At 35.1% G+C, this 27021-nt stretch overlaps 1 protein-coding gene across 1 annotated transcript in view; it reads right to left on the bottom strand.

Moving 5' to 3' along the window:
• The window catches only part of LOC115450289 (neuropeptide SIFamide receptor-like), a 78413-nt gene extending 59095 nt beyond the window's left edge, over positions 1 to 19318 (bottom strand). Inside the window, 2 exon segments of the mRNA XM_037441136.1 lie at positions 19171 to 19270; positions 19312 to 19318. Of these exon segments, the coding sequence (XP_037297033.1) occupies positions 19171 to 19270; positions 19312 to 19318 (107 nt within the window).
• Positions 19319 to 27021: the final 7703 nt, after the last annotated feature.

Below are 27021 nucleotides of genomic sequence, written 5' to 3'. Positions count from 1 at the left end.
CCGCCCGCTTGCCTTTCAGAATTTATGTTAAATTTAATGATCATTAAAACAATTTGCAGACAGCTTTAATGCATATTAGTACCTATATGTTGTGTCGGGTTCCTTTTCGAAAAAGTCGCCCTTCGCCATTGGTAGGTCATCAGTTATCGCCATCGGCCACACCATTGACATTGACAAAGTAAACAGCACAATAATAAATCATAACTATGTCAGAAACGTTAATCTAGATGTCATCGCAATAATCTAGATTGTTTAAAATATTTGCGGCACAAGCTGTCCTCACAATCTGTAACCCAAGATTATTTTGCGTAATTCTAATTAAATAAAACATTTGTCATTTTATAGATATAGCTGTCACGCCGTGGTGTTTCGAGTGAGTCGTCTCGAAAACAGTTCGTGGGTTCGAAATGTTTAAGTCCTGTATGTTCTTTTATCGGTACTTACTGACACAGGCCTTTTAAAGGGCCTTTTCTTCCAAACGTATCAATTCTTGTGTTATTCCAAAAGTATTTGCTTTCTATGGTGATATTTTGTCTTAACGAAGAAATGACATCAATGCAAATAGTATTATTTTTACAGTGTGGTAGGAATTCAAAACTCTCAAAAAGTGGTCACATTTATCACCATTTAAGCTGGCATTGCGAATATTCATGATGGTGACCACTTACCATCATGACCCACTTGCTCTGTCGGCCTTATGCTATAAAAATACTCGTTAAACAGCCTCGTCAACACTTGCGGTATTCATATTAATGTGGCATAAAAAACGTGTCGCACTTGACCTATAGCAACGTTGTTATAACCAACTGAGAGTCGATGGGTCGTGGATTCGATTTATGGACTGTTTTACGTGGTATATAAATTTATCTTGTTAAATTACTCTCCTGTTAATATTATGAACACAAAAAATTTGGACGATTGTTACAAATAAATGAATAAATTCGGATGCTAACAGTAAAATATTTTCGATGCGAAATTGGACTTTTATTTCTTGGGAAAACAAATAAAGTGACACAATTCAGGACTGTCTTACGTGATTGTTTTCTTAACAAATATTAGTATCATCAATCCGTTACTCGACAAGTGCTAACAGAAACATTGGCTAATATTAATCGCGTGTAAGTAGACAGATTTCACAACACCGACAGGTCATATTTCTTATTTTTTCCTATATCATTTGCATTCGATGTAATCAAGGTTAATAAATAGAGGAAATGTCTTTCTTAGATTTCCGGTTTACATATTTCTCATGACTGAACATGAAGAATGTTTATGTTGGTAGAATTATGTGGAGCATTTTAAATTTACCGTGAATAATGATTTCTAATTTAAGAGAATGTTAGACATTAAAATTAAACAATTTCTGGATTTTATTGTTTTCACCCGACGTTTCGAAGACTTTGCAGCCTTCATGGTTACGGGGGGGACTGAGGTGTTGGTCATCCGCAAAGCCAAATTTAAAATATCTACCTACATTTTACAATAATACAACTTTTTAAATTTTAGCTTCTAGAGAAGTTGGGAAGAGAACAGTAATAAATCGGCTCGATTGGGGAAATGCCACTTAATGAAACATATTTTCATTACTCGCGTCACCATTAATATGTGAAACAGTTTACTCGCATGCGTGGTACTACTTACCTACATTAGATATGTTTAAGCAGAGAGTGAAAAGCAACAAACCAGATCGATATTGATTCGACCATCGATACCACGTCTCAATGTCAGAGATATTTGAATTGCACATTCGCGCAATGTAGTCTTTGCTAAAACCACCTTGTGAGACCTAAATAACCTTAATAAACAAAGGGGAGCATAAACACAATATTTCACAAATAAAAACATTTGAGCAACATCTGTTTTTTGTTCAACTGGTGAGAATATTCGGGGAGGGCGAAACGAATTTATGAGATTCTTGCGAACGGCCCGTTTATACACGTTCGCTCGCGGAGCTACTTGCAATATCGAAAAATATAAAAGAAGAAGAATAAGCCGGGTGATATATGCGACAACAGATCTCGACCGGTCCGACAAATGTATTAGGTATACCTGCCTGAAGTCTAGAATTGTGCCTGGTAAATACTAAGCAAGTCTCTTATTGCATACAAATTAACAAAGCTGACTATATTGGTTGGTGATACACCTCTGCCTACCGCTGAAAAGGAAAAAGGTGATACTATATTTATGCATATATTTTTTTCACAAGCAGACAAAAATGCGCATAATATATGTGTGTAATGTGAAGGACCTTTGGAGAGACCTTTCCGCATGACTGAACGAGACGGAAGCTAATATGATTTAGTTATAAAAATAAAAGGGAACGAGAGGAAAATGCCTGAAATCTTTCCATTTTCATAAAGATTTTACAAATAAGGGGATAAAATGCTATTTTAAGTAGCTGGTGTTGATGGGATTTAAGACGTCTGCTTATTACGGAGAGTTAGTTATTTTATGCAATTAAATGGCGTGATTCGTAAATTGCCCACCTACTAGTAAGTGTCACAAGTATCCAAAATAATAGTAACACTACTCAGACATTTTGAGTAACAACGCACAGCGTTATAATTGTAAAAAACAAATAGGCTCCGACAAAGTCTTACAGTAAGGTCCAATACAATGTCGACTGACGAGAGCTAATTACCCCGATTGTCGACACAATTATGCCAGCCTTTTGAAACCGGATTTACACAGGCTGAACCTGGAACACGACACACTTACGTGGGCCACTATGGCGGGTTTTAACAGCTTGTGTACAGTAGTCGCTATCTACCTGTGATCCTGGTGTGGTGAGGTGTTTGTCTTTTAGTGGTTGAACAACCAGCAGACATACGATGTTAAATCTCAAAAATCACATAATTACAGTGGCTTTAATTAATATCTTTAAAACCAAATTACAATAGTATATGAGTAATACTGCTTGGCAAAATATAATCGCTTGTTATACCTAAGACAGGCCTTAAGCGTAGAATTATGAATGTTTGTTATTTTAATAAGAATATATTTATATGTGTAAGTCTTTTTTTCAATAACGAGACGTGCGAATATTTAAGCTAAGACTTAGAAAGTATATTTTTAATATTATTACTGCATGACACTGCTCCGCAAAAACATTACTCTGGCTACAATTCCTTCAAACCAGATCACAAATCACCCTATCACTTGGCGGCTAGAATAGACAAAGCATTGCAATCTCCTACGAGAGACATAGAAGATATAATCTTTATAGCTAAAAACATAAATCCGTTGTAATATAAGAATAAAAAACACTTGATACAATCTTCGGGCTATATGGTAATAAAAAATCGAACAAACAACATCCTTTAATCTGGTCTAATTGGGCTCTCTCGAAGCTCTCGATGATTCTGATTTGAATACCGCAGTGAATCGGGATTCAATGCTATTTTAATTCATGTGAATAACATTTTTAGATTAATTTTTTTTTGTTGTGATTTTTGAGTATCTAGGTTTGATTTCCAGTTGGTCCAGTTTTATTTAGCCAGTTCATGAACTTTTGCGGATTATCGTTGGGTAGTTTTGGTCTAGCAGTCAAAGTCAGTGGAAGCTACTAACTTCAGAGTAGGCAAAAAACACAACATAAACCAGTCAACCTTATTATTATACACATAAGGATCAAAACATGAACAACTGAAACACAGTTGTTTGCTAAATACACTGTAACACAATTCTCTCAAGTTGCATTATTGCCTAATGGGTAGATTTATTACAAGTAGATGCATAGCCTAGACCGTAGGACTTAGACCTATAAAAGGACTAGATCTAGACGATCTGAGTACACGCTCGTGCAACACCGACCGATACACAACATACAACACGTCACGATGTTTAAACTGGTAAGTTTTTTAAATCCTACTAATATAAATTATAATATTAGTGAAGTTTTTTCTAAGAAACGCAGACACTTTTTTTATGCACAGCAAAGTGACACCACTGTATCTTTTGGTAAGTGTAGAGGAGTCCTATAGAATGTCGACTGATGGGAGATGATTACCCCTCGTCAGTCGACACAATTATGCCGACCAGTTACTGGATATATACAGGCAGATCCCGGAACGCGATACAATTACGTGGGCCACTATGGAGGGTTTTAACACCTCGTGTGCGGTGGTCGCTATTCGGGAAGATATACAATACGTCCTACGACAAACAAAAAACTTTCTTGCTGTATCATGAATTTGGATGAAATTTGGCATGCAAGGGACCAAGTCCTGAATCAGTTTGGATTACTTGATCGTAGAAAATTTAAAGTGTGAATTATATTCTGTTAATTATTATTAGGCACTGACTCTAAAAATGGTAATCAGTATATAGGTAATGTTAAATTATTTTTTTGGTTTATAGTGGTTTTTGAAGACGGTTTAATGTTTTGTTAAAAAGTTTTTATTATAATCACAAATCTTCTGAAACTGAACTTCACGCATTGTATAAGTATGACGCCACTAACCCAATGAATCTACAGCTTATGACAATGTATTACAAAATAATTTCAGAATCGCAAAGCCTCGAAGGCGAGCTTTATAATTATATTGGAAAGTCTGCCAATAACATTCCCCGACATAATAAGATTTCATTACGGACTTATAAATTAAATATTATAAACAACTTTCGTCGGATGTTGTATTTTATATTTGAGTTTCCTTAAGTTATTAAGAAGGATCAAAGATCACTACAAAAATGTAGATCGAGTCAAAAGAGCAGTTGAATTTAGTTAAATTTATGAGGTTTCTTATTTCGAAAATTAGAAAGTATGCCAAATATGTTTATGGAAGCGAAAGGAACAAAAAAAAAGTATACTTTTCATTGATTTGTCTGTTTTGCCGTTAAGCAGCATGTTTTTTGAACTACATTGTTATCAGAGCAATTGAACATAATATTAAGGCTTGATACCTAATTTCTCAGGATGTCAAACGGGGTGCATTGCCTTACAATTTCGTTATTAAAAACTTGGTTGGCTTTAGTAGTATTTAACGGTAGTCATAGCTTGAAAGCTATATTGCTCGATGAATCAAGCAAACGAACTGCTCGCCACGTTCAGTTGTAAAAAAAGTATTTCAACAATCATTATCATATAATGAAAATACTTATCTAGTTAAAAACAAAGTACACAATTATTCTGATCGAAATTTAAAGAGCAAATTTTTATTAGAACAAAAAAGTGTCTCGTTTAAAAATCAGAAAATATTTAAATTTCAAGTGTTAAGTTATATTTCGGATAATCTGTTTCATTTTAATAAAAACTCGTAAGTTTTTACATGATTATTTTAGAGCTTTGTGATTTTAGTGACCGTAAAATGCATAGAGTTTCGAAGTATGATAACAATGAGTAAATAAAAATATTTAATATTTACATAATCATTTCTTTATTATAAGCAACTAACAAACGAAAACAGTAGCAACTTCAGACAGAATTTGGATTTAAACACTAAAAACGATTGGAAAATTTGCAGTTTCCTTGCATCAGCAGAGGGACGACTATGAAAAAGGGTATAGGGAATTGAATCCGTAGGAAAATTTATATGCCGCAATAATATTTTTTTATCATATGACTGTAGGATTAAATTTTTTCATACTTAAAATTGCACAAGCGTTTTATTATGAGTATCAGTGATTGTTATATGATTTTGTCTCTCTCCAGGCAGTATTCCTCGCCCTGATCGCCATGAGCCACGCAGGCGTCATCGCCCCAGTGGTGGCCCATCCAGTGGTGCACAGCGCGGTCGTTCACCCCGCCCCGGTCCTGCACGCCGCGCCCATCGTCCACGCAGCACCTGTCGTGCACACTGCGAGCCTGGTACATGCAGCACCAGTAGTCCCAGTTGTAAAGCATTCCCCCATCCTCGTACATCATTAGGGATAGTAAGGATACTCATAAATGGTTGTAAATGAAATTGTAATTTATATATGAATTGGATGTGAATAAATGTATTTTAAATATTTTGTGCTTTTATTTGTTTATTTTTGTGACTAAGCAGCAGTAGATATTTAATATGCATCATTATTGTATACCAGTTTCAAAAACATTCATAGGCGTGTTATTAAAAAGGCTTTATGGTTACTACATATCTAGTGTATCAGATTAAAGTAGCCCTTAATAAGGAAAAAACTCTGACAAAGCTTATAACTCATTGAAACGAGATTTTTTCTCATCAAAGCAGGACTAAGGCTATATTATAAGGATTTCAAAAGAATCATCCCTTCAGACGTCAACGACTCGGGTTAAAAATCTTTACCACTCGTTTAACAGACGGCTCTTAAACAAAACGTAGCCATTTAATCTATTTCTAGATGAAAAAGAGTTACTGCGATTTACGGGAGTTTGACTTTAAGAGTAGTTCTGTCTAGTGGTAATAGATGGCGCTGTACTGATTGAAGCTATAAATATCTCGAAGAGTTCACTTGATTTAGAGCCTAATTCTACTTTGAATTGAACGCTCGTTTTTCTTTGACACTTGTATTGCATTTGAATCCATCAGATATCGTTTATTTGAAGATTGAACGTCACAATTGTTCTGACAGTGGGTTATCAGTGGGTCAATAGGTAAAGTGACCTTACCTGGATCGTCTGCGACTTGATTTAAATTTTGTCTTAGATACTTCTGTATCTATCGATCTAATATTTCTCTATGAAAGTGGCAATCATTTCCGCTAAACCTAAAGTAATTGCCTCAGGTGACCTCTAAATAATCAGCGTAACGTCAGTTCAATCCATAATCTTGGTGTGAGTAACGTCAGATTGATTCTATCATGTGGATTGATATGTAGAATCAGTATTTAATAAAAATGATCTAACTTCAATGATTGAACTGAAGGCAGATCGAATGCCTTTGATTATTTTATGTTTTTAAGATTAATATTAGCAGAGTAAACACAAAAGGCCATAATAAAAGAATTAAATAGATGCTCCTTTATACGAAAGACCAATTTTTGAAACCATCAATAACATATTTAACGCAAACAAATCAGCAAATTATAACTCAGCAAGGTATCTCCCGAGAGCTTTTACTTTTTTTGTTATTTATGTATATATTTTTAAGTATAATAATCTTTATTACTGAAGATTATATTTATGGTACGTAAGTTTACAAATATACATTAATAATAGGTTACTGACACCTTATCGAAGGACCTTAAAACCTCATACGCCCCCATTTCTATTCTAAAACAATATAAACTATACTCTTAAGTGAAAATTGAATTAATTAGCTGTAAGTGAGCGTTCTGCCAAAACTTTATGTCGTTTACACACTAATTAATTTAGCCACTCGAATAGTCTGGATTTTAGCAAAGGTTAAAGATATATTATTAGGTCACGAAAGCTGAGAACATTCGTATTTTTTTACAGCAATTTTGTTATGACGAAGTAATATCAAGGTTATTTACCAGCCCTGAAATACATTACCAAGTGACTTCTTAATTTTTTTTAGTACTTTGAATGCCGCGACGAGCTTGCCATTCGCCTGATGGTAAGCTATACGACCGCCCATAAATAATAGAAACACCATCCAACACCTTGAATTATAAATTATTGTTTGGTATTCCTCTGCCCTCGCCATCCTGAGACATGAGATGTTAAGTCTTACTATGTCCAGTAGTTACACTGGCTACAATTTTTTTAAAATCTGACTACACACTGCTACTTGGCGGCAGGAATAGACATTGCGGTGGTACTCTCGTGACGGACTCTCACATATGAGCGACCAACCACCAGGAACATTCAGTTCATTTATCGTTGAAGTAGGTACATAATTAACAATACGGGTATACTTAGTTAAGCTGAAATTGATCCCGAGACCGTTATACCCGTTCCACATTGTTTTGTATGGTTGAAAATGAAAACATGTTATACATTTACTATTAGCATTTTGAATTTAAATTCCATAATACGTTCAGAATCGTACTTTTTGTCTCATTAATTAAAAAAGTGCCCAAACAAATTTATCAACATTTTTTAAAACAAAGTTCAAATAAAACAACAAACTACTTTGCTCAACGTGAAGGCCATCCTTAATTTAAAAACTCAAAAGCCTTAACAAGCCCTCTCCAACTTCTAATCCCATAAGACCGAGCTCATCGGAAAAACCTTGAGGCTTTCCCATGCTTTCAAACCCTTAATAAGACGTCTCTAAGGATAATTACAAGGGGACGGCCTATATTAATTGCTTTTTTGTCTGTAAATGAAAATCAGTTCCGGGAAGTGGAAAGTGTGGCTTTTGGTAAATTCCTTCTAAGGGTAGAGGGTTACGATATTACTTTTTTATTTATTTGTGACGAGACGAGGTCATTCACCTAACTTTGCGCCTTTCTAAAAATAATAGCAACGATTACCAATTTATATTACTAAGTTTCGTATGCCAATACACTGTGATTGTTACTGATTTTTGTCCCACTGACATTTTGATATGACGCTTTCCATGAAGATAATATTATGTATGTCATATAATCAAATTAAGAGCATATTAATACCTTCGTAGTACTATGACTTGCTGATATAAATTCCCCGTAAAAATAAATTTAAAATGTTTTTATATGTTGTTTTTATTTATTACCATTATAGCATATACCTATATACAACTTGTTAACTATGAGGAACTTATCACACTAAACACAAAATAGTTTTAAAATCCTATAAACATAATATTTTATATCGTTAATCCATATTATGTCATTTCACAGATTGTAAATTTGCCATAAAATTTCATAACTTCACCAATCGCAAGATATAGTTAAATATTTGAGTTATTAAAGTTACGACAAGTCTTACAACTTAGACTTCATTAATACAAGTCGTAAAATAAAATCTTTGCTACAATTTTCAGAACATTTATTACGCTATTGTTAGGATTTGGTTGACGTAAGATCATAGTAACATATTTTTATGACTTATAAGAGGCCATAAGGTTACGTCTTCCGTCAGGATCGGTCGGAATGAAAGTATATTCCGGGAGTCTTCCTAAAAATCATTAGAAGCGTATATCTTTATGTTTATAATCCTATATAATCAAACCCACAAAAGATTTCAGCGAAACTTATAATTGTCTTTTGGTGCATGAAAGAAGAAAATAACTAATCCCGTTTAAAAAATTCGGTCGGATATGTAGTTTCTGCACTTAACGCGCTTTGGAAGTCTCCCTGTGCCTTTATCTTTGCTGACAATTTTAATATTATTAGATCTTACATTTTAGCTTATTGTGAATATTACTGCATTTTATAATTTGTATTGATTTTTATTATATTACTAGCTTCCGCCCGCAGCTTCGCCCGCGTGGATTTCGGACTTCAAAAATGGAAGAGGTGCTCAATTTGTCAGGATGTTTTTTTAATGTATGGTGGTATGCAGGTGGTCCGATTGTCCGGTCAGGGTCTGATGATGGGATCCTAGTGAAATCGAAGGAACCTTTAACCATTAAGGTTGCACACGCGACGGAAGCTTAAAAAATGGAGTAACTTCTCCCGTTTTCCCAACATTTCCCTTCACTGCTCTGCTCCTATTAATTGTAGCGTTATGAAAAGTATACTATAACCAGCTCAAGAGTATGAAAAATAATTGTACCAAGTTTCCTTAAAATCCTTCGAGTAGTTTTTCTTCCTATAACGGTTATACAGACAGACAGACAGACAGACAGACAAAAATTTTACTAATTGCATTTTTGGCATCAGTATCGATCCCTAATCACCCCCTGATAGTTATTTTGGAAATATATTTCATGTACAGAATTGACCTCTCTACAGATTTATTATAAGTATAGATATAGATAGATAGAAGAAGATTTAATAATGTTAACTTTTTTAATTAGGGATGACTGAGAGTATTATAAAGTAAGAGTAGACAAATATAATGAGAAAGCTTCGAACTGCTAAGCTATCGGGAGTTACACGTGTTATTGTGAGTCAACCATAAAAGATAGACATATGCTGTCGTGGGATATTTTTTATATAATTTAAAGGAGCACATTTTCGTCATACATAATTTCTGTGTAGCTTTAACCATTAAGGTTGCACACGCGACGGAAGCTTAAAAAATGGAGTAACTTCTCCCGTTTTCCCGACATTTCCCTTCACTGCTCTGCTCCTATTAATTGTAGCGTGATGAAAAGTATACTATAACCAGCTCAGGAGTATGAAAAATAATTGTACCAAGTTTCGTTAAAATCTGTCGAGTAGTTTTTGTTCCTATAACGGTTTTACAGACAGACAGACAGACAGACAAAAATTTTACTAATTGCTTTTTTGGCATCAGTATCGATCCCTAATCACCCCCTGATAGTTATTTTGGAAATATATTTCATGTACAGAATTGACCTCACTACAGATTTATTATAAGTAGAGATTTGCAAATAGGCCTAAAATAATAAACAATTAATTAATTGTGTGTGTCTATGTATGTCTATAGTACTCCCATGTCCAGCAGTGGACGATTTCCGGCTGAAATTATGATGATGAATTAATTGACATTGATATTGATTATGATATTGATTAGTGTAAATAGTTTCACAATCGTTCTAAAGAAATAAATAAACAAACATACTTATATTAGAATTTAATGCCATCAATCATTACCATTAAGGTGTCCCAAAACTTCATCAGTCAAAAACACACCCTGAACATTCAAAAGCAGTGAAACTGCGCATATTTAATTCCCCGAAAGGGTCACGTCTCCCGGCCGCGGGACCAAGGCCGATCTAACCCAGTTTTTTGAACAAATCCGCTGCATTATACATGATAAATTAAATTGTTAAATACTCCCGATGTCTCTGCTATTCGTCTCGAGTTTTCTTTTCCTTGTGAATGGCAAAGTGCTAAAAGAAACCGCGTTATCTATTAAAATTGTTTTCATACGATGCATTTTCAAATATAACTAAAAAAACACGGATATCCCTACAAAAAGATCGTTCACCTACCTAGGAGATGAATTAGCTAAAATCCTTTGTCAGGGCCCATATAAATGAAATAAGGAACTCCTGTGAATTTCAAGCGTCTAGACACCGTGGTATGAACAGACAAAGCCCCGACTCGAAAATAAAATATAAGTATTCATACGCTTAATATCAGGCGAGCAGGTTATTCGTATCTTTATATTGAAGTTGAATGACGAGGCTAGCATCTTGCTCCTTTGATAGTAAGTAAGACGACCGCCCAAACAGTAGCAACACAATACGGTCCTCTTAAGAATGTCCCAAAAAAGCGACTCGTAAGCTATATCGTTCGTAAAACAAATATCATCCTATCAGAAAATACTAGAGGACTTATAACTAGAAGGCAGTCACTCCAAAGGACCAAAAACAAAACAAGAGCCATGAAAAACGAAATGGCAGCGCTCTACAAACTTATAAACAAACGCATAAAAACCGACTACGCAATTTATAGAACGAACACTATAGTAAAACATATAGAACGTTCTGGTAGTACAAAGAGAGCGTATAAAGAATTACAAATAAACAAAAATTGGATTGAAAGTTTCAAAAAGAAAGAAAACATTCTGAACAACCGAAAAGACATAATAAATATAGCAACAGAATTTTATAAAACTTTCTACAGTGACCAGAAGCACGACCATCCTCACCACACCAACATAAATTGCATCCACACAAAAATAAATGATTGTAGAGTATCACCATTCGATACTGAAGAAGTGTCCAATAGTATTAAGAGACTAAAAATAGGAAAGAGTCCCGGTGCGGATCACATTACAAATGAGGCCATAATAAAAGCTTGTACTTTACTGTCTCCATCGCTTACACATCTGTTCAACCGCATTCTAGAGTCAGCAGTTATACCTAAGCAATGGGCTGAGTCCATCATAATATTAATATATAAAAAAGGAGCTCCTCACGACATCGAGAACTACAGACCAATAAGTCTCCTACCTTGTCTATACAAGATCTTTTCAAGCCTGATAAACGGAAGAATTAGAGCTATTCTAGAATCGTCACAGCCGATTGAACAAGCGGGCTTCAGAAAAAGCTATTCTACTGTCGACCACATCCACACTCTGGACTTACTGATGGAAAAGTACCAAGAAAAACAAAGAACTCTACACATCGCTTTTATCGATTACAAAAAAGCTTTTGACACAATTTCTCATACAAGCATTTGGAATACGCTAGAAGAACAAGGTGTAAATACGGAGTACATAGAGATAATAAAAAGTATATATAATATCAGTACAGGTAGAGTAAAACTCGAAAAAATCGGCTCTAGTTTCCCTATCAAGAGAGGCGTGAGACAGGGCGACCCTATGTCCCCGACTTTGTTCATCGCCGTACTGGAATCCATAATAAGTAAACTCGACTGGCAGAAATGCGGACTCTATATCAACGGGCATTACCTTAACCATCTGCGCTTTGCGGACGATTTAGTTCTGCTTTCTGAATCATACTCTCAACAACAGTTCATGCTACAATCGCTAAACGAACATAGTAAACAAGTAGGCTTGGAAATGAATTTATCAAAAACTAGGTTGATGACAAACAGCAAAGAGAATAGAACAATTTTTATAGATAATATACCACTCAAGTATACAGAAAATACATATATCTGGGGAAACAAATGAGCTTCGACAGGAACAGCAACGACCAAGAAATTGAAAGACGCGTACATCTGGCCTGGAATAAATATTGGTGTCATAAAGAAATATTTAAAAGCAATATGCCCATAAAACTTAAAACTAAAGTCATGACGTCATGCATCTTACCATCTCTAACATACGCCTGTCAAACTTGGAAGTTTACCACAAAGACAAGAAATAAAATATCTACTTGTCAACGGGGTATGGAACATAGCATGCTCAATATTAGGAAGGTCCATAAAATACGTCACACTAAAATAAGACGCTTAACAAAAGCAACCGATGTTTTAAGCCACTCCTTAAAGCTTAAGTGGAAATGGGCGGGTCATGTAGCGCGTCTGCAAGACGGCCGCTGGACAAAAAGGGTAACGACATGGACCGGGCCTCAAGGCAAACGCTACAGAGGAAGACCGCTTACGAGGTGGCAAGATGAGATTATCAGGATAGCAGGTCATGATTGGATACAGAAAGCTCAGAGCAGAGAACGCTGGAAATCTTTGGAGGAGGCCTTTACCCGTGAAGGGGTTCTGGAAAACCCATAATATAAAAAAAAAAAAAAACTAATTAACTGTACTAACCATTTCTAGAAATAAAAGGCTTTTTTATTTTTATTTTTATTTTATTATTAAGCTATATCGTTATATTTTGATGTCTGTGATTGATTGAGAGACCAATAGGTCATTCACGAATAAGTCTCTCAACCAAAAAGAGATGGAGTCATGTCGTCTCTTTGCCACATTATAAGTACACTGAATTCTGAATGAATACCCACCTACTGCGTGGCATATAACTGTGCTCGACATCCTGAGACATAGGATGTTAAGTCTCAGTATGCCCTGTAATTATTCTGTCTCTTCAGTTGTTTGAAAAAATAGTACAAAAATAATCTACTTTTCTGTAGTTGTCAAGATCTGCAATATTTCAAACTTTACTTTACTAACGTTTATTTATTTACTTTCAAAATGTTAACCGACTGTGAATAATTTATTAATATAAGTTTAGGCCTTGCTAGGGAAAAGTAAATTTTGTGATATAAGGTTAAACTAAAATAAGCGATTCACAATTATGAACAATTTATATAAGTTCTTCTAATATGCTAAGGAACCTTAATATACTGGTCAAGTTCAACCCACGATGACGCGGTGTAAGTGTGACGCTGCGTTTTATATGCCTGATACAGAAAAGATTATAAAAGGGAACGATTTATTGTTTGAACAATACAATGTCTATAGTAAAATACATTACAACTTACAATTGTCATTTAATTATTTGCAAATTCATACATGGCATTACATGATTTCTTACTATCTTAAGACACCGAATATAAACGTGCATATCGATTTTATTCTACTTCAAAAATACCATTGGATCAATGAATACCTATTCATTCTGAATCTCCCGACTCATAACCCGCTATCTTCTGTTTTCAAGGTCCACAAAGTTTCCGTTCCGAAATCTCTTAATGCCCATACATCAGTTTTAATGGCTGCAGAGTCTCCGAGGACCCGTGCGTCTCGCTCAAGGTCCAAACCATAACTCTGTTGAGGGACAACTGTCGACGCTATCTGATTGTGCGTAATGCGTTTTATGAAAGTTAAGAAGGTTTTTGGGGCGCAATCTGTTCTGGCTGAGATTTGAGAGAATGTTTCATGTTTAAGTGATATTTTGGAGACTTGATATACCACTATAATATGATGTAGTAGAGGAGGCCTGTGCCCAGCAATGGTACAGTGTATAATACATGGTTGATATTATTATGTTGTTTTTAAATCCAAGCCTTGTAAATTACAATGAAAAATCGTTATCATATCCGCGTTCCACAATGCGTTATAATATGCAGACGATGTGAATTCAATATACAAATAACCATATTCTAAAAGAAATATCTTACCAATGTTCGATTATAATCTATAAATGACATAAAAAAAAAAACAATTAAATTTCTAAAGATAATGAATGTGAAAACAATTTAAAACTAACCTAGCAGAGTCAAAAGTCTATTTCGAAATTAGTTTATTAGTTACTTTAAATACAAGCTTTTTTTAAAACTTTTAACGTAATCAACATTTATGAGCAAGATTTTAGAAAAATATGCACTCATTTTCTTAAAATACTCAAGTCACTTGCAAAATTAGTAAATAACAAGACTTTATATAGAAATCTAGATGCCTTTAAGATCACTTTATAAAAAATGCTAAAAGTTCGTATTTATTATTTTTGAGACTAATAATGTTTGTTTAATTAAAATATGCTTTCTAGATTTTTTTTACTATAATAGATTTCTGAGTGTCCGAAGTAACCCTTTCTGTAGTAAAGGAGGCCCAGTAGTAGGAGTGGGAGGGGCAGTGAGATGGTATTTAATATTCAGCTAAGTGTAATTTATTATTAAAGCAAATAAAAATACACAGTGAAGACCTTTTTAATTGAGAAAGGCCAACCCATTCACGCTAAACAAGTATGTCTGAGCCGTAAATTTACCATTTTCAAAGCCCCATTTCACAATGAACTACATCAATTTATCGAATGAGTCTCCCAACAACGACCTTGTGTACTATGGTTTAAAGGAATGCACCCTAATCCGGCTCGAAGGACCAACGCAAGGACAACATACGCTAGAAGGGTTCACAAATTCCTTCGCAAATGGCTTGTTTCGTACATTATGCTAATAGCCAGGATGTTACGCTCGTAAAACTTCGCAAATGGGTTGTTTTGATTCGTTCCGAACTATTATAATGAGTTATTGGCATTTGAATGTTTTCTTTGTGGGGGATATGTTATTCTACAATACTGGCTATTATTATGAAGGATTCTTAGGTATTTAGCAGTGGCGAAAAGTGAAGTTTTCCATAAGGGAACACGACGATAGTTATAGGTAGTATATGCATAAAAGTAGTCTGCAAATCGTTCTTATGATCATTTTATTCTACATAAAGAGAAGCTGGTAGAAGTCGGGTTATATGGATCGTTCTCTACCGGTATGTAGAGTTTTGCATGATGTTTGTAAGCCTATTTTAGAATACTCAAAAAAATATAACAGTCAAAAATGCGTGCCAGTAGTGGCATCCGCGATCTCTTAGCTGTCCGCTCGTAATTTAGTTACAACAATGTGTCTATATACTGCGAAAATAATATTTATAAATGTTTGTTGATTAAGTAGCTAAGCAATAACAATCCTTGATATCACTTCAGTACAAACACTTAAACAGTTAAGTATTGTTTCAAACGCTTTCCAATACCCTAGAATTTCCATTTCCAATTAACTTCATTTTAAACAGATCCCGGTTAATTGAAACCCTGTAATGAATACTGGTAACATTGTTCAACTATTAGCAGTAAAGTTATTTTATTGACTATATTATTGTTTATTGAAAAATAAAACTAGATAAAATAGTTTTACTTCAGCACGGGTAAGTTGTTTTGTTAAGTGTAGTGCAGTTCAAATATAATTATAATTAATTTCAGGGTATATTCTCGCTAGAATGTTATAAACTATCTTACTGGATGCATATCGGCTGTTTGCACGCGTCTTTTTATAGTAAGCGATACGATCGCCCATAAACAGTAGAAACACCATCCAACACCTTGAATTATTGTTATTGTTTGGTATTCCACTGTGCTCGCCATCTTAAGACATGAGGTGTTAAGTCTTATTATGTCGAGTAGCTACACTGGCTACAATGTCCTTCAAACCGGAACACAACAGTAACTTCATTCTGCTGCTTGGCGGCAGAAATAGACATTGCGGTGGTACCTACCCAGGCAGACTCTCACATATCAAAGACCTACCACCAATTAATGGTAAAAGTAAAGGCTTCTCAGGATCAGCCTGTTATGGCATCCCCATGGATACTTAACATTCGGAACTTGTATTAATGCAGAGCATCCAGCAGCAAGCGGCGATAGCCTACTAGTTTGTAGAACGGACTGCCGAGACGGATGTCCACAGGTTTAAATCCCAAAGGCACACACCTCTGACTTTTCTAAAACATTATGTGTGTATTATTTGTTAATTATCGCTTGCTTTAACGGTGAAGGAAAACATCGTGAGGAAACCTGCATACCTGAGAAATTCTCTATTAGGGAATTTTCGATGGTGTATGCCTACCAATCCGCACTAGGCCAGCGTGGTGGACTAAGGCCTAATCTCTCTCAGTAGTAGAGGAGGCCCGTGCCCAATAGTGGGACAGTATATAATACTGGGCTGATATTATTATTATTATTATTTTATCCAGCAGTGGTGAAGGGTCCATATAAATCGATTCCTGTCGGCTTCCCTTTCGTAATTTATGTAATATTTATCATTAGAATGATTTGCAGACCGCATTTATGAATATTATTAGTACTTAAATTTCTGTCGAATTCCGTTTCGAAAATTTCACCCTTCGCTACTGCAAACTTTATCATCACGGTCCACAATCGATCGATGTCCCGTTCAACAGTTGTAGGGTATATAGGATGTCACCACATATCAACAGTCCTTGAAAATCTCAACTTGTTACTGGCATTAATTACATCATCCATTACCACGCCAAATAATTAAGGTCAAAATAACAAGAACTACCAACTGAATTTTGGATAAACGGATATTAATGACATTCAAACTTCGAAATGTCCCAAAACTAATGTAGGTCGAACTGTGACCTTCAATTTGGGTTGAAATAATTTGTCTAGATTATAAGACGTTCTTTGAAATGACAGATCAATTATAACATTGTCAAAAACATAAAGAGCTAGGTTTCTGGATAAAATAATAAATACAATTGTTTTTGAAATAGACGTGAAAACAGACTCCATTATAATGTTTCACGTTTGTAATACTTTATTATATTATTTATAGTAATGAAAATGTTCTGTTCAATCGATATTGAAATCGATCGAAATCGATTTTGAAAATTATTTCTATAATTAGAAGGTACGTTATATCTGAGTACAAAGGGTTCATTTTAAACTGGAAACTAATGAAAGCCAGTTTTTATAAAAACAAACAGGGTTTTAGAATTCACAAGGACTTTAAAATAATTTTTAAAGAACTCAACAAAATTGTGTGATTTTAGTAGCTAGAAATTTCATCTATTAATATATAAAAGTGCAAAGTTTGTCTCCTGTCTGTCATAATTTTGTTCCCGCGTCACGTAAGACTGTCTGTCAACAAAGTCTTTAAATATCTGGAAATACCTTGATGAATACAAATTGAGCGTGATGTTTTGGAATCAGAATTCATAATGTAAAAAATCAAACTCGCCTGTTTTGTACAAAATGTGAGGTACTAATAATATAACGATAATAAATATATTGCATTTATTATAAAATAAACTATGAATATAATTTACAAATACATACAAATATACACATTCACGCCTTTCATCTAGGAAGGGGCAGGCAGTGGAGCATCTGGTGCACCATAATTCACCACATGTATTCCGTTCCATAATGTGATAGGGGGCGAGCCAATTGCAGGCATAAATTCCATACTCTGAACTGATAATGAGTAACAAACCCATCATTACTTTGCCCAACCCGGCAATCAAACCCCAGACTTCGGCACTATAGTCTTACCGTAACGCAACTACGCCACCGAGGTCATATAGTAGTAGTATATACCCACAAAAATCCAAAAACCAACGTAAAACAGCAATCAGTCAAAGCTCAGGTTATGACAAATTTGCACCCGCACGAGCCTCGTGACAGCCAGCCCAAGCCCATCATCGTGTCAAGGTCGCAGGTGTTTTGGGTCGCAGCCAACCATCTATTGAATGCATTCCAAAGTTTTTTTCGAGGAGCAATAAATTGGGGACTTCCGGCCGATCGAGATGTTTGGGTCGAGCACTTGGCATATCTAATAGCACTCTAATGGTATTTTTCAGAATATTGATGACTGCAATACTTCGATGTGTATAGAAAAAGAAATATTTTATGAATAACATTTTCCATTTTGATTAAATATGTTGAAATAATGAAAAACAAAATGATGTGATTGTGTGTAGCAAGAATATGACGAAAACACGGTCAAATAGTTCTAATAGGTCAAGTGTTCGATATTACCAACAATATCGACAGCCTAAATCTATATGATGTAGTCAAAGTGAAGTTAAAAATCCTAATAATACAATTGTGTAATACACTTAACTATTATATAAAAGATATTGGTTACATTACGTTCATTTTTACGAGACGGAAATTAATCATAATACGCTATTCCTTCACCTGACCATTCCAATGTCTTAAATTTGTTTTGGATTAGACATACTAACCTTACTTGTTGATCTATATTTTAAATAAAGACAAGAATATTTAGATTTCCTTCTACCTGTCAACCCGAGCTGGGTACTTTGTTTTACCTTATTCCTAGTATGCCTTATTAATTTTATCCCTAATTTAAAATGTCCATAGTTTATAAGTGATCTTATTTCTAACATTAATAATTATTATTATAAATTATTCTGACGTATCATAAACGCAATTTTGTTAGCCTATGTGATAAATAAAGAATTTTATTCTAATTTAAAAAGATACTTCCCACTAAATTCATCAATAAATCTCTGAAAATAAGCCTTGAAACATAATAAAGGCCATAGAACTGCACTCACCTGTCCAATGACACGGCGACCAGGCTGTAGACTGAGGCCGCGACCGAGAGACCCTGGACGTAAGGCACCGTCTTGCACATCAACCAGCCTAGCACCCAAGCTGGAACAACGAGACATCGGTTACTTACATCATCCTTTTACCTGGCATGGGAAAGTTACCAAAGTTATAGGAAAAAAGGGTTAAGTTTTTTTTATTGTTATTAAGGAGGCAAAAATGCATGAGGTGGATAACTTGGTTGTAATTATCAGCTTGATTGATAGAGCTTAGAGGGCTTTGGAGGCGTAGTTGTACTATGTGGGCGATACGACACAGCTTTGAAATTCGAATACCGGGTTAAGCAAAATTATTTTGGGTTGATTTGCAAATATAGCTATAGAATCCGATCTCCTACAGTCTCCTTTGGTAGAGCTTTTTTAATTTATTAGCATTGTTCAATTGTTTAGATATTAATTCTAGTTTACAGTTTTAATCTGGTTTTAAAAAGTAGAGTCAGTCAAATTAAATTAGTAGAAAATTTAATATCTGATCTATCGTCATGATGAGCTTGGTATCTCATTTATTTATTTATAACCATCAATCGAGGTGACAATTATAATTAATATTAATTTACATGTAAATACGGTTACATTTTGTTATTTTGTGTATCATTCCTAATATTTATGTTCAGGAACGACACAATCAAACGAGTAACCATCACATTATAAATTATGTTCCATTGAAAAAAAATCGAATTTGTCAAATCTAGAATTCTCGCTAATCTAATCTACTTTATCCAAGACCTTAAGACTGCAGATAATTTACTTTCCCACAAACATATTTACCTACAGAAGCGGAATTCCTCCAAAATTGTCTCGCATTCCCCATGCCTCCTCACACGTCAGGGAACCCTCAAAATTCATACCCCATAACGCAGCCCGCGGCATCCGAAACATACCTGCGTTCAACAAGTGCTAAAGTTCCTAATCAATATCTACCCTGCATTCGAAACTGGGTCAGGTCACTGTACCACCTGTGACCCTGTAGCCTTGCATTCCTCTAACAACGTCCTTTTCTTACTCATCAAAATCCCTATATACCTATCCCTTTCTCACCACGCATTTCTACACTAGGAAGCGGTGTGTGCAATTAATTTTACGACTTGCTCCTGTGTGTTAAGGTTCCTTGTTGCTTGCCGCCGGTTTCCGAAGAGTTGTAAATGAATAAATGATTTCTTTTTAATAACTGAGGGTTTAAGACGGTATTCTGTTTGGAACCTTGGCCCAGTTTGGATTGTTTTGGATTATGTTAATAAATCCGGTGGGAATTTTTTCCTTTTATGGGAATCATCCCGCCTTCCTTAATGTTATGGCTCTTTTCGAGAGGGTGATTCGGGCTGAGATTGATATGAAAAAATAAGTGAGGTGGCTTTGAGGTTCAATGATTATGGACCGATGAAATTTTTCTTTTAGAAACCTGCGAATGCAATAACCAAATAAGTATGAAACACGCATTGAACATTAAAATGATTGTTGATTTATAATTCAAAAAATAGCAAATGTTAATAACGTAAGTCCCTTCATGAATTTAAGTATATTTGAATCACATTTGTATATAGTTACTGTAAATAGCTACAAAAATACATTACTTTTATCATTACAAAGATTTTTTTGCTACAATTATTAAATCATCTGACCCAACACCCTCAGAAAAGAAGCTAAATCGACAAGTTAGGTAACAAAATTAAAAACACTAAATCTAATACATAATAACTATAAAGTGGTGTTACATAAATAATTCAAACCGTTCCTCGCAGTGGCGGCGAGTAAATTGCTACAATTAACAACTTAAGCCTCAAAGCCCTTTTTAATTCGTTTAGACTCTACCAACGAGAGTTGTTCCATTTTATAATAGGTTTGTTTTACAGCCGTATGATAAGAGTAAGGATATGAGTTTTTAAGGAACTGGGCCCTTATTCTGTATGATAGTGTAAAGGCGTAACGCGGCCGTGTCATGTTATCTTCGAGAAATGTGTGTGGAATGGTATTCTGTAAGCCAAATTTCTACAGTCCTAAACATGATGCGTTGTGTTACGTGCTTGTTACACACTGTCAAAATAACGTGAGGGATAGAGAATAAGGCCCCTGAAGGCGTATGTTTTCGATGCGTCACACGCTCGTTCTGTGTTGTGTGTAAAAGAATATAATTCCCGCCTGCATCATGTTTACTATGCATTTCAAGTTTTGTTAGAATCGCGGTGTCAGCTCGTGTAAATGGCTTGGTAATAGTAGTTGTAATATTATAGTTGGTAATAGTCCACCCTAGTGGTTGTGGACTACCCATAAAATAAAGATTACCCAAAATTTTTGTGAAAGTGAACATCTTATAAAGTCTAGACTATCTATATTGTTTTATTTTTTATTGTAGCTCAGCAAAGTGGCTTCACTGCACCTGATGTTAAGCGAAGTGAACCCCATAGAAAGTGCCGACCGGCCAAAGATACAAGCATCCCCGGGTGATTAGCACAGTCAATCCGGCCCGTTGGAACCGGATATACACAATCTGAAGCCGGAATGAAACACTTAACTGGACCACTATGGCGGGTTTCAATACATTCTGTACGATTCGCTATTCGGGCAGATATAAAATATATCCTTCCACCAGTATAGCAAATTAAAATGTCATTTTTGAGCTGATGTTAATATGGGTTTATAATAAGGATTGTCTTAAGACGCCGACCTTAGTTTGACAGCGTCTCATCTGATAAAACCACACACACATTACGCATTTATCCCTATAATCATAATCCCCTTAACTCCAGACTCCGGGCTAACACTGAGCAGAAAAACACAAATATTACTTTGCCCGACCCGGGATTCGAACCCAGGACCTTAGAGCGCGCCTTAGAGAGAGTACTACACCACCGAGGCAGTTCAAAACCAAACTATACTGCATCCATTAAAACGGCCCTAAGAGATTATTAAAGGTAACAAAAGTCACATGACCTATTTAAGTCTGAATAATTAACGCGTAAAAGTAATTTGCACGGACACGTCTGATAAGCGAAGGCGAGTAGCTATCAGAAATGCCTACGTCGTGACTTTATCTAGCCTTATCTTAGGTCAACTGGGTTAGCCTGAGTCTAGGTTACGAGGAACACGCTCTTAGTTTCATTATGTTACAAGAATAATATTATTGGCTACAAATGGAGTGCTGGCATGAAAGACATCCATCGTTCTTTGTTCGGCAAAGTGAAGACCTTTTATCATTTTTATGTTTTTACACAGCAGAAGGAAGCATACACTATGAACATGCACTGTCAGAGAAATTATTGATGTGTGGACGATTAAGAGAGAAATGCAACAGTAGATCTGTCGCTACACGCCAGTTCATTAAAAGATAGTATTATCATCCGACAATGCTACCACTGGGCGTTTGGTTATCCTGGATTTAATTCCTCATCAGACGAATGCATTGCTAAGCAAGGTATTGGAATGTAAATTCGAAAGGTAATTGCCATTATAATGTAGAAGGATTTAATATCATTACATTGACGTTTTGTTGAATTCCTACTTAACCCTTAGACGGTACGGCATGAGGTTTTATTACATAATGAACTTATCATTACACCTTTTTTTTAGAAATACTCAGAATCATCGCGCCCATATACTGCCGTTGACAAGTCCCAAGGGCGCTTTACGTAAATATATTTAACACTCGACCTCAAATATTAAATCAATAACAAAAGCCGGAACTGAATTGACAGGGCAATAAATTCAAATATGAGAAAGTACTTCGTCCCGGTGTCCTAAATGCATAATTTTATAATACTTTATTATCGCGGAGCACGCGGTACTCAGGTCAAGTTAGTCTAAATCAGGTCACGCATGCTATGAAATAGATTTTATGGCAAGCATATGAAGTCTGCTAGTAGGCCGGTGTGGAGGAAGGCAAAACCCTCTGATGAAGGGAGCATCAGTTGGACAGTCTTTTAAACGAGGCTGGTGAGGTTTCCGGGGGAGCAATGTGACAGTATATTGTACCTACGGAACTGGTATAATAATTATTAACCTTTCTAGTAACTTATTTAGTTACCAATGCTGGAGGTCTTTTGCTTACCTCTAAAAGGGAGATCTAGACATGGGCAATTGGCAAGACAAAACATATAACCATAGGAAAATTATGTTAGGAACACAAAAAGGTTCACTTGAGCTGTAATTCAAACTCATTGCCTTCCAATTTACAGCTGCCAATAGACTGAGGAGGCGAACCGTTTAACTCATTATTATGTTTGGTGAAGTCTAAATGACCGACTAAGTCACTCTCTAATTTAATTAGAGTAACAGTTGTTCAAGAGTCCCAACTAAGTAATTAAGGTACCTCTCAGAATCAGGGAGAATCAACAAGGTGAGACCACAGTAACTATGTGGGACGTTAATTATACAAAGTGTGGCTGAGAGGTTTGGTACAGGCCTACAAATATATTTACATATGACAAAAAGTTTAACTTCTTCTTTCTTACTAATAATATGAATGAAAAAAGCGGAACACATATTAACCTTTGGATTATCTTTTTAATATCAAAGATTTACAAATACAAAACTAAAACTTCTAAAGTATAGAACAAAAAGGCAAAATATTATTATTTTTATCCTTGCTTGCATACAGTGCGCCCCAGACGCAACGTCGCGGCAGTGTTTTTAACAATGGATAGAATTTTATGTCAGTCTGCTAAACTTAAACCGTTGCGAAGGTTCAATCATGCGTTTCCTGGCATCAAACTTTGCATGGCGAATAAGCCTTAACATCCTATATTATATTACAAGAAATTAAATCGTCGCAAATCTTTTGAATCCCTCTCAGTAGTAGAGGAGGCCCGTGCTCAGCAGTGGGCAAGTATATAATACAGGGCTGATATTATTATTATTATTACATCTATTGAAAAATCCTTAAGCTACAGCAAACATCGAATCCGTAGAAACCGCTTTTTTCCCTAGTTCTATAATATAACCGTTATAAAATGTATTAAAATAAGGTCAGAGTAAAAGAAAATAATTTTCTAAAAACATCCTTTTTAATTCTAATACTGGCCGAACATTTCATGAACCAAATGATATTAAAATAATATACCAAAAAACCTCTCGATATTACCATTTATTTCAATATCCCTAACAATTGAAACATCCCCACAGTCCATCGTTGTAATACAAACGGAATGAAAACATTGTCTTGTTGCCGGCGGGCGGTGGCCGGTCCTTGCAACTAGGTCAGGCCGATGAACTGGGACACGGAGGAGGGTACTACAGGGCGAGGGGCGGAGGGGAATCAGGAGCTCCGTACTACCGCTCATAAGCCAGGTGCGTAGGGTATAAGAAAATTTTATTAGGATTACTGTAGGTATATGAATTCTTAACATGAGGCTCAAAAGCCAACTATGCCTGTAAACAATTTTTTGGAAATTGTTTTTTCAATAACAGTTGTTTTTGTAACACTGTTCTAAGTTTTAAACTGGGTCACAATAGGATTGAAGACTGCTTAGTAGATGACATTAACGTACTAGACATGTCAAACTAGACGGATCCTTGGTTACGAGAGCGTTACCAAATAGTAATTTTAATTCGAACTGCTACTATATAATATTGTAATCAAAATATAGCTAGATATAGGTTTTAATATTCCGTATATCCATTCTCGTTTTAAGGTAAAATTAGAAGTATTTTATTTTTCTATAAACAAAATATGCTGTCAATTTCCGTATAATATAAATCATGAATTCATTATATTAGACATAAAAAAAAAAACAAACTGTCTCATTTTATCTACAAATAAACCCTCAAACGCTCTTAATACTTACTATAACATCTTAATATAACATTTAAGAGGTACTTTGAGACGCAGGTGAAAAACCGGGCGTCTGTGCCCCAGTTTGTCTAACCTTAGTCGTGAGTTCCGACAGGAGGTTACCGGGTTGATTGAGTGTTTATTAACTAAGGGCTCTTGACCCTAACTTAGTTTCGCGATGTCATTTTTTGTCCCTTCAAACTCCTGAGAGCGTATTATTTTGGATCCTGTGTTTAAATTACGAAGGAAAATCAATTTTATGTGATGTTATAGATATATTATGCTTCCGCCTTTTTGCGTGAGAGGTTAATATATTGTTCTTTGATTGACCTAGTGGCAAAATCTATATGCTGCTGACCAGGTTGTCCTACATTTGAAATCCAGATTTGGCAATTTTGTGTCACACTTACTAAGTAATAAAATTAGCCCCAGAAAGATTGACGTTTATATTAATATTTATTTATCTAAAATATACTACGAAATTAACATTTAAATACATTAAATTAGAATATAGAATAGATGTAACATCTAACTATTACAATTTCAATTAGATATAATAATAAAACCCACAAACTGTAAGCCTACATTAATACTTTGCATATTAAACAGTCGAAAGAATTAACTATTCTTACATTATTATTACAAAGTATATCAAACTGAAAGCTTTGGAATTTAAACCAGTCACTAGAACTTAATTTGCATAAAAGCCTTATGCAATGTTTGATACGCATCAGCGCTTTAAAGCTCAGAGTGAAAAGATCCTTACTTATATAAATGCGAAAGTGTTTGCTCATGCAATATATTCGATTATTTTTTATGAAGCTTATGTAGGAACCATTGTTAAACAATAATTCTGCCTGTTCCTGTACAAGGAAAAAGCATAATCTATACTAATATATAAAGCTGAAGAGTTTGTTTGTTTGTTTGAAAGCGCTAATCTCAGGAACTACTAAATCGATTTTGATTTTTTTTTACTAATAAAATATATTACAGACGGAATATAGCAAGTGGGACTTTTATCTCGGAAAACTTTTGCAAGCGAGCAAAGCCGCGAGCATATTTTATAATAAATAATATAAAAATAATATCAGCCCTGTATTATATTATACTGTCCCACTGTTAGGCACGGGCCTCTACTACTGGGAGGGAATAGGCCTTAATAGTATTTTATATAATTTTCTTTTAAACGTGCTCGCCAAAGCGACCCCTCTGCACCTGATGGTAAGTGAAGTGGGGTCTAATAGAATGTCGACTGACGAGAGATGATTACCCCTCGACAGTCAACACAATTATGCCGGCCTGCTGGACCCATATATACACAGGCTGATCTCGGAACGCGACATACTTACGTGGGCCACTATGGCGAGTTTTAACATCTGAAAAGGCCTGGTTATCATCGTGGGCGGATATGCGTGAAATATAAGGCGCGTTGGGGTAAGATCGTAGGAGGTGTAACATCGTAATAAATCAAATAACTCGCAATTGTAAGTTTTATAATTTTTGTTTTCGGACAACACTACCTGCGATCTATCTTGTTCCCCACGTCTAATTAGTTCGCATGAGTGAATCCAAGGTCAAGTAAATAATGTTTACGGTGCTAACAAACAGAATATCGGTATTTTGTCGTTCCCTGGCAGATCCGATTAACCCCATGCAAGAATTTTGCCTAATTTTAATTTTAGTATTTACTGTTTTCAATTAGTTTTGTAATTATGTAGTATCATAAAAGAAAAAATCTTATGACTTGTTTATTCAAATTTGTCGAAACAATGTGCAGTATATATTCTGTGTTATATTCCCTGAGATCCGATCTTTACGCATACAATTATTTGTCGTTAAAGAACGGATAAAAATCGTTCGATCTAGCACTTGTAAAATATTGCAAGTTTGTGTCAAAATTTATACACGAAAAACGTCTTGAACTCAGTAATTATGTGTAATTTTTTTAGCTCAGGTGAATGATCGATTTTTGTTTATTTGTTATTTATTTAAACGTATATGTACAATTTCTTCAAATATTTTAAAAATATCTA

The sequence above is a fragment of the Manduca sexta genome, chromosome 21 (assembly GCF_014839805.1).
Source record: "Manduca sexta isolate Smith_Timp_Sample1 chromosome 21, JHU_Msex_v1.0, whole genome shotgun sequence".
NCBI classification, from domain to species: domain Eukaryota; kingdom Metazoa; phylum Arthropoda; class Insecta; order Lepidoptera; family Sphingidae; genus Manduca; species Manduca sexta.
The sequence above is the reverse complement of the archived record's forward strand: the minus strand, read 5'-3'. Positions and strand labels throughout refer to the sequence as shown.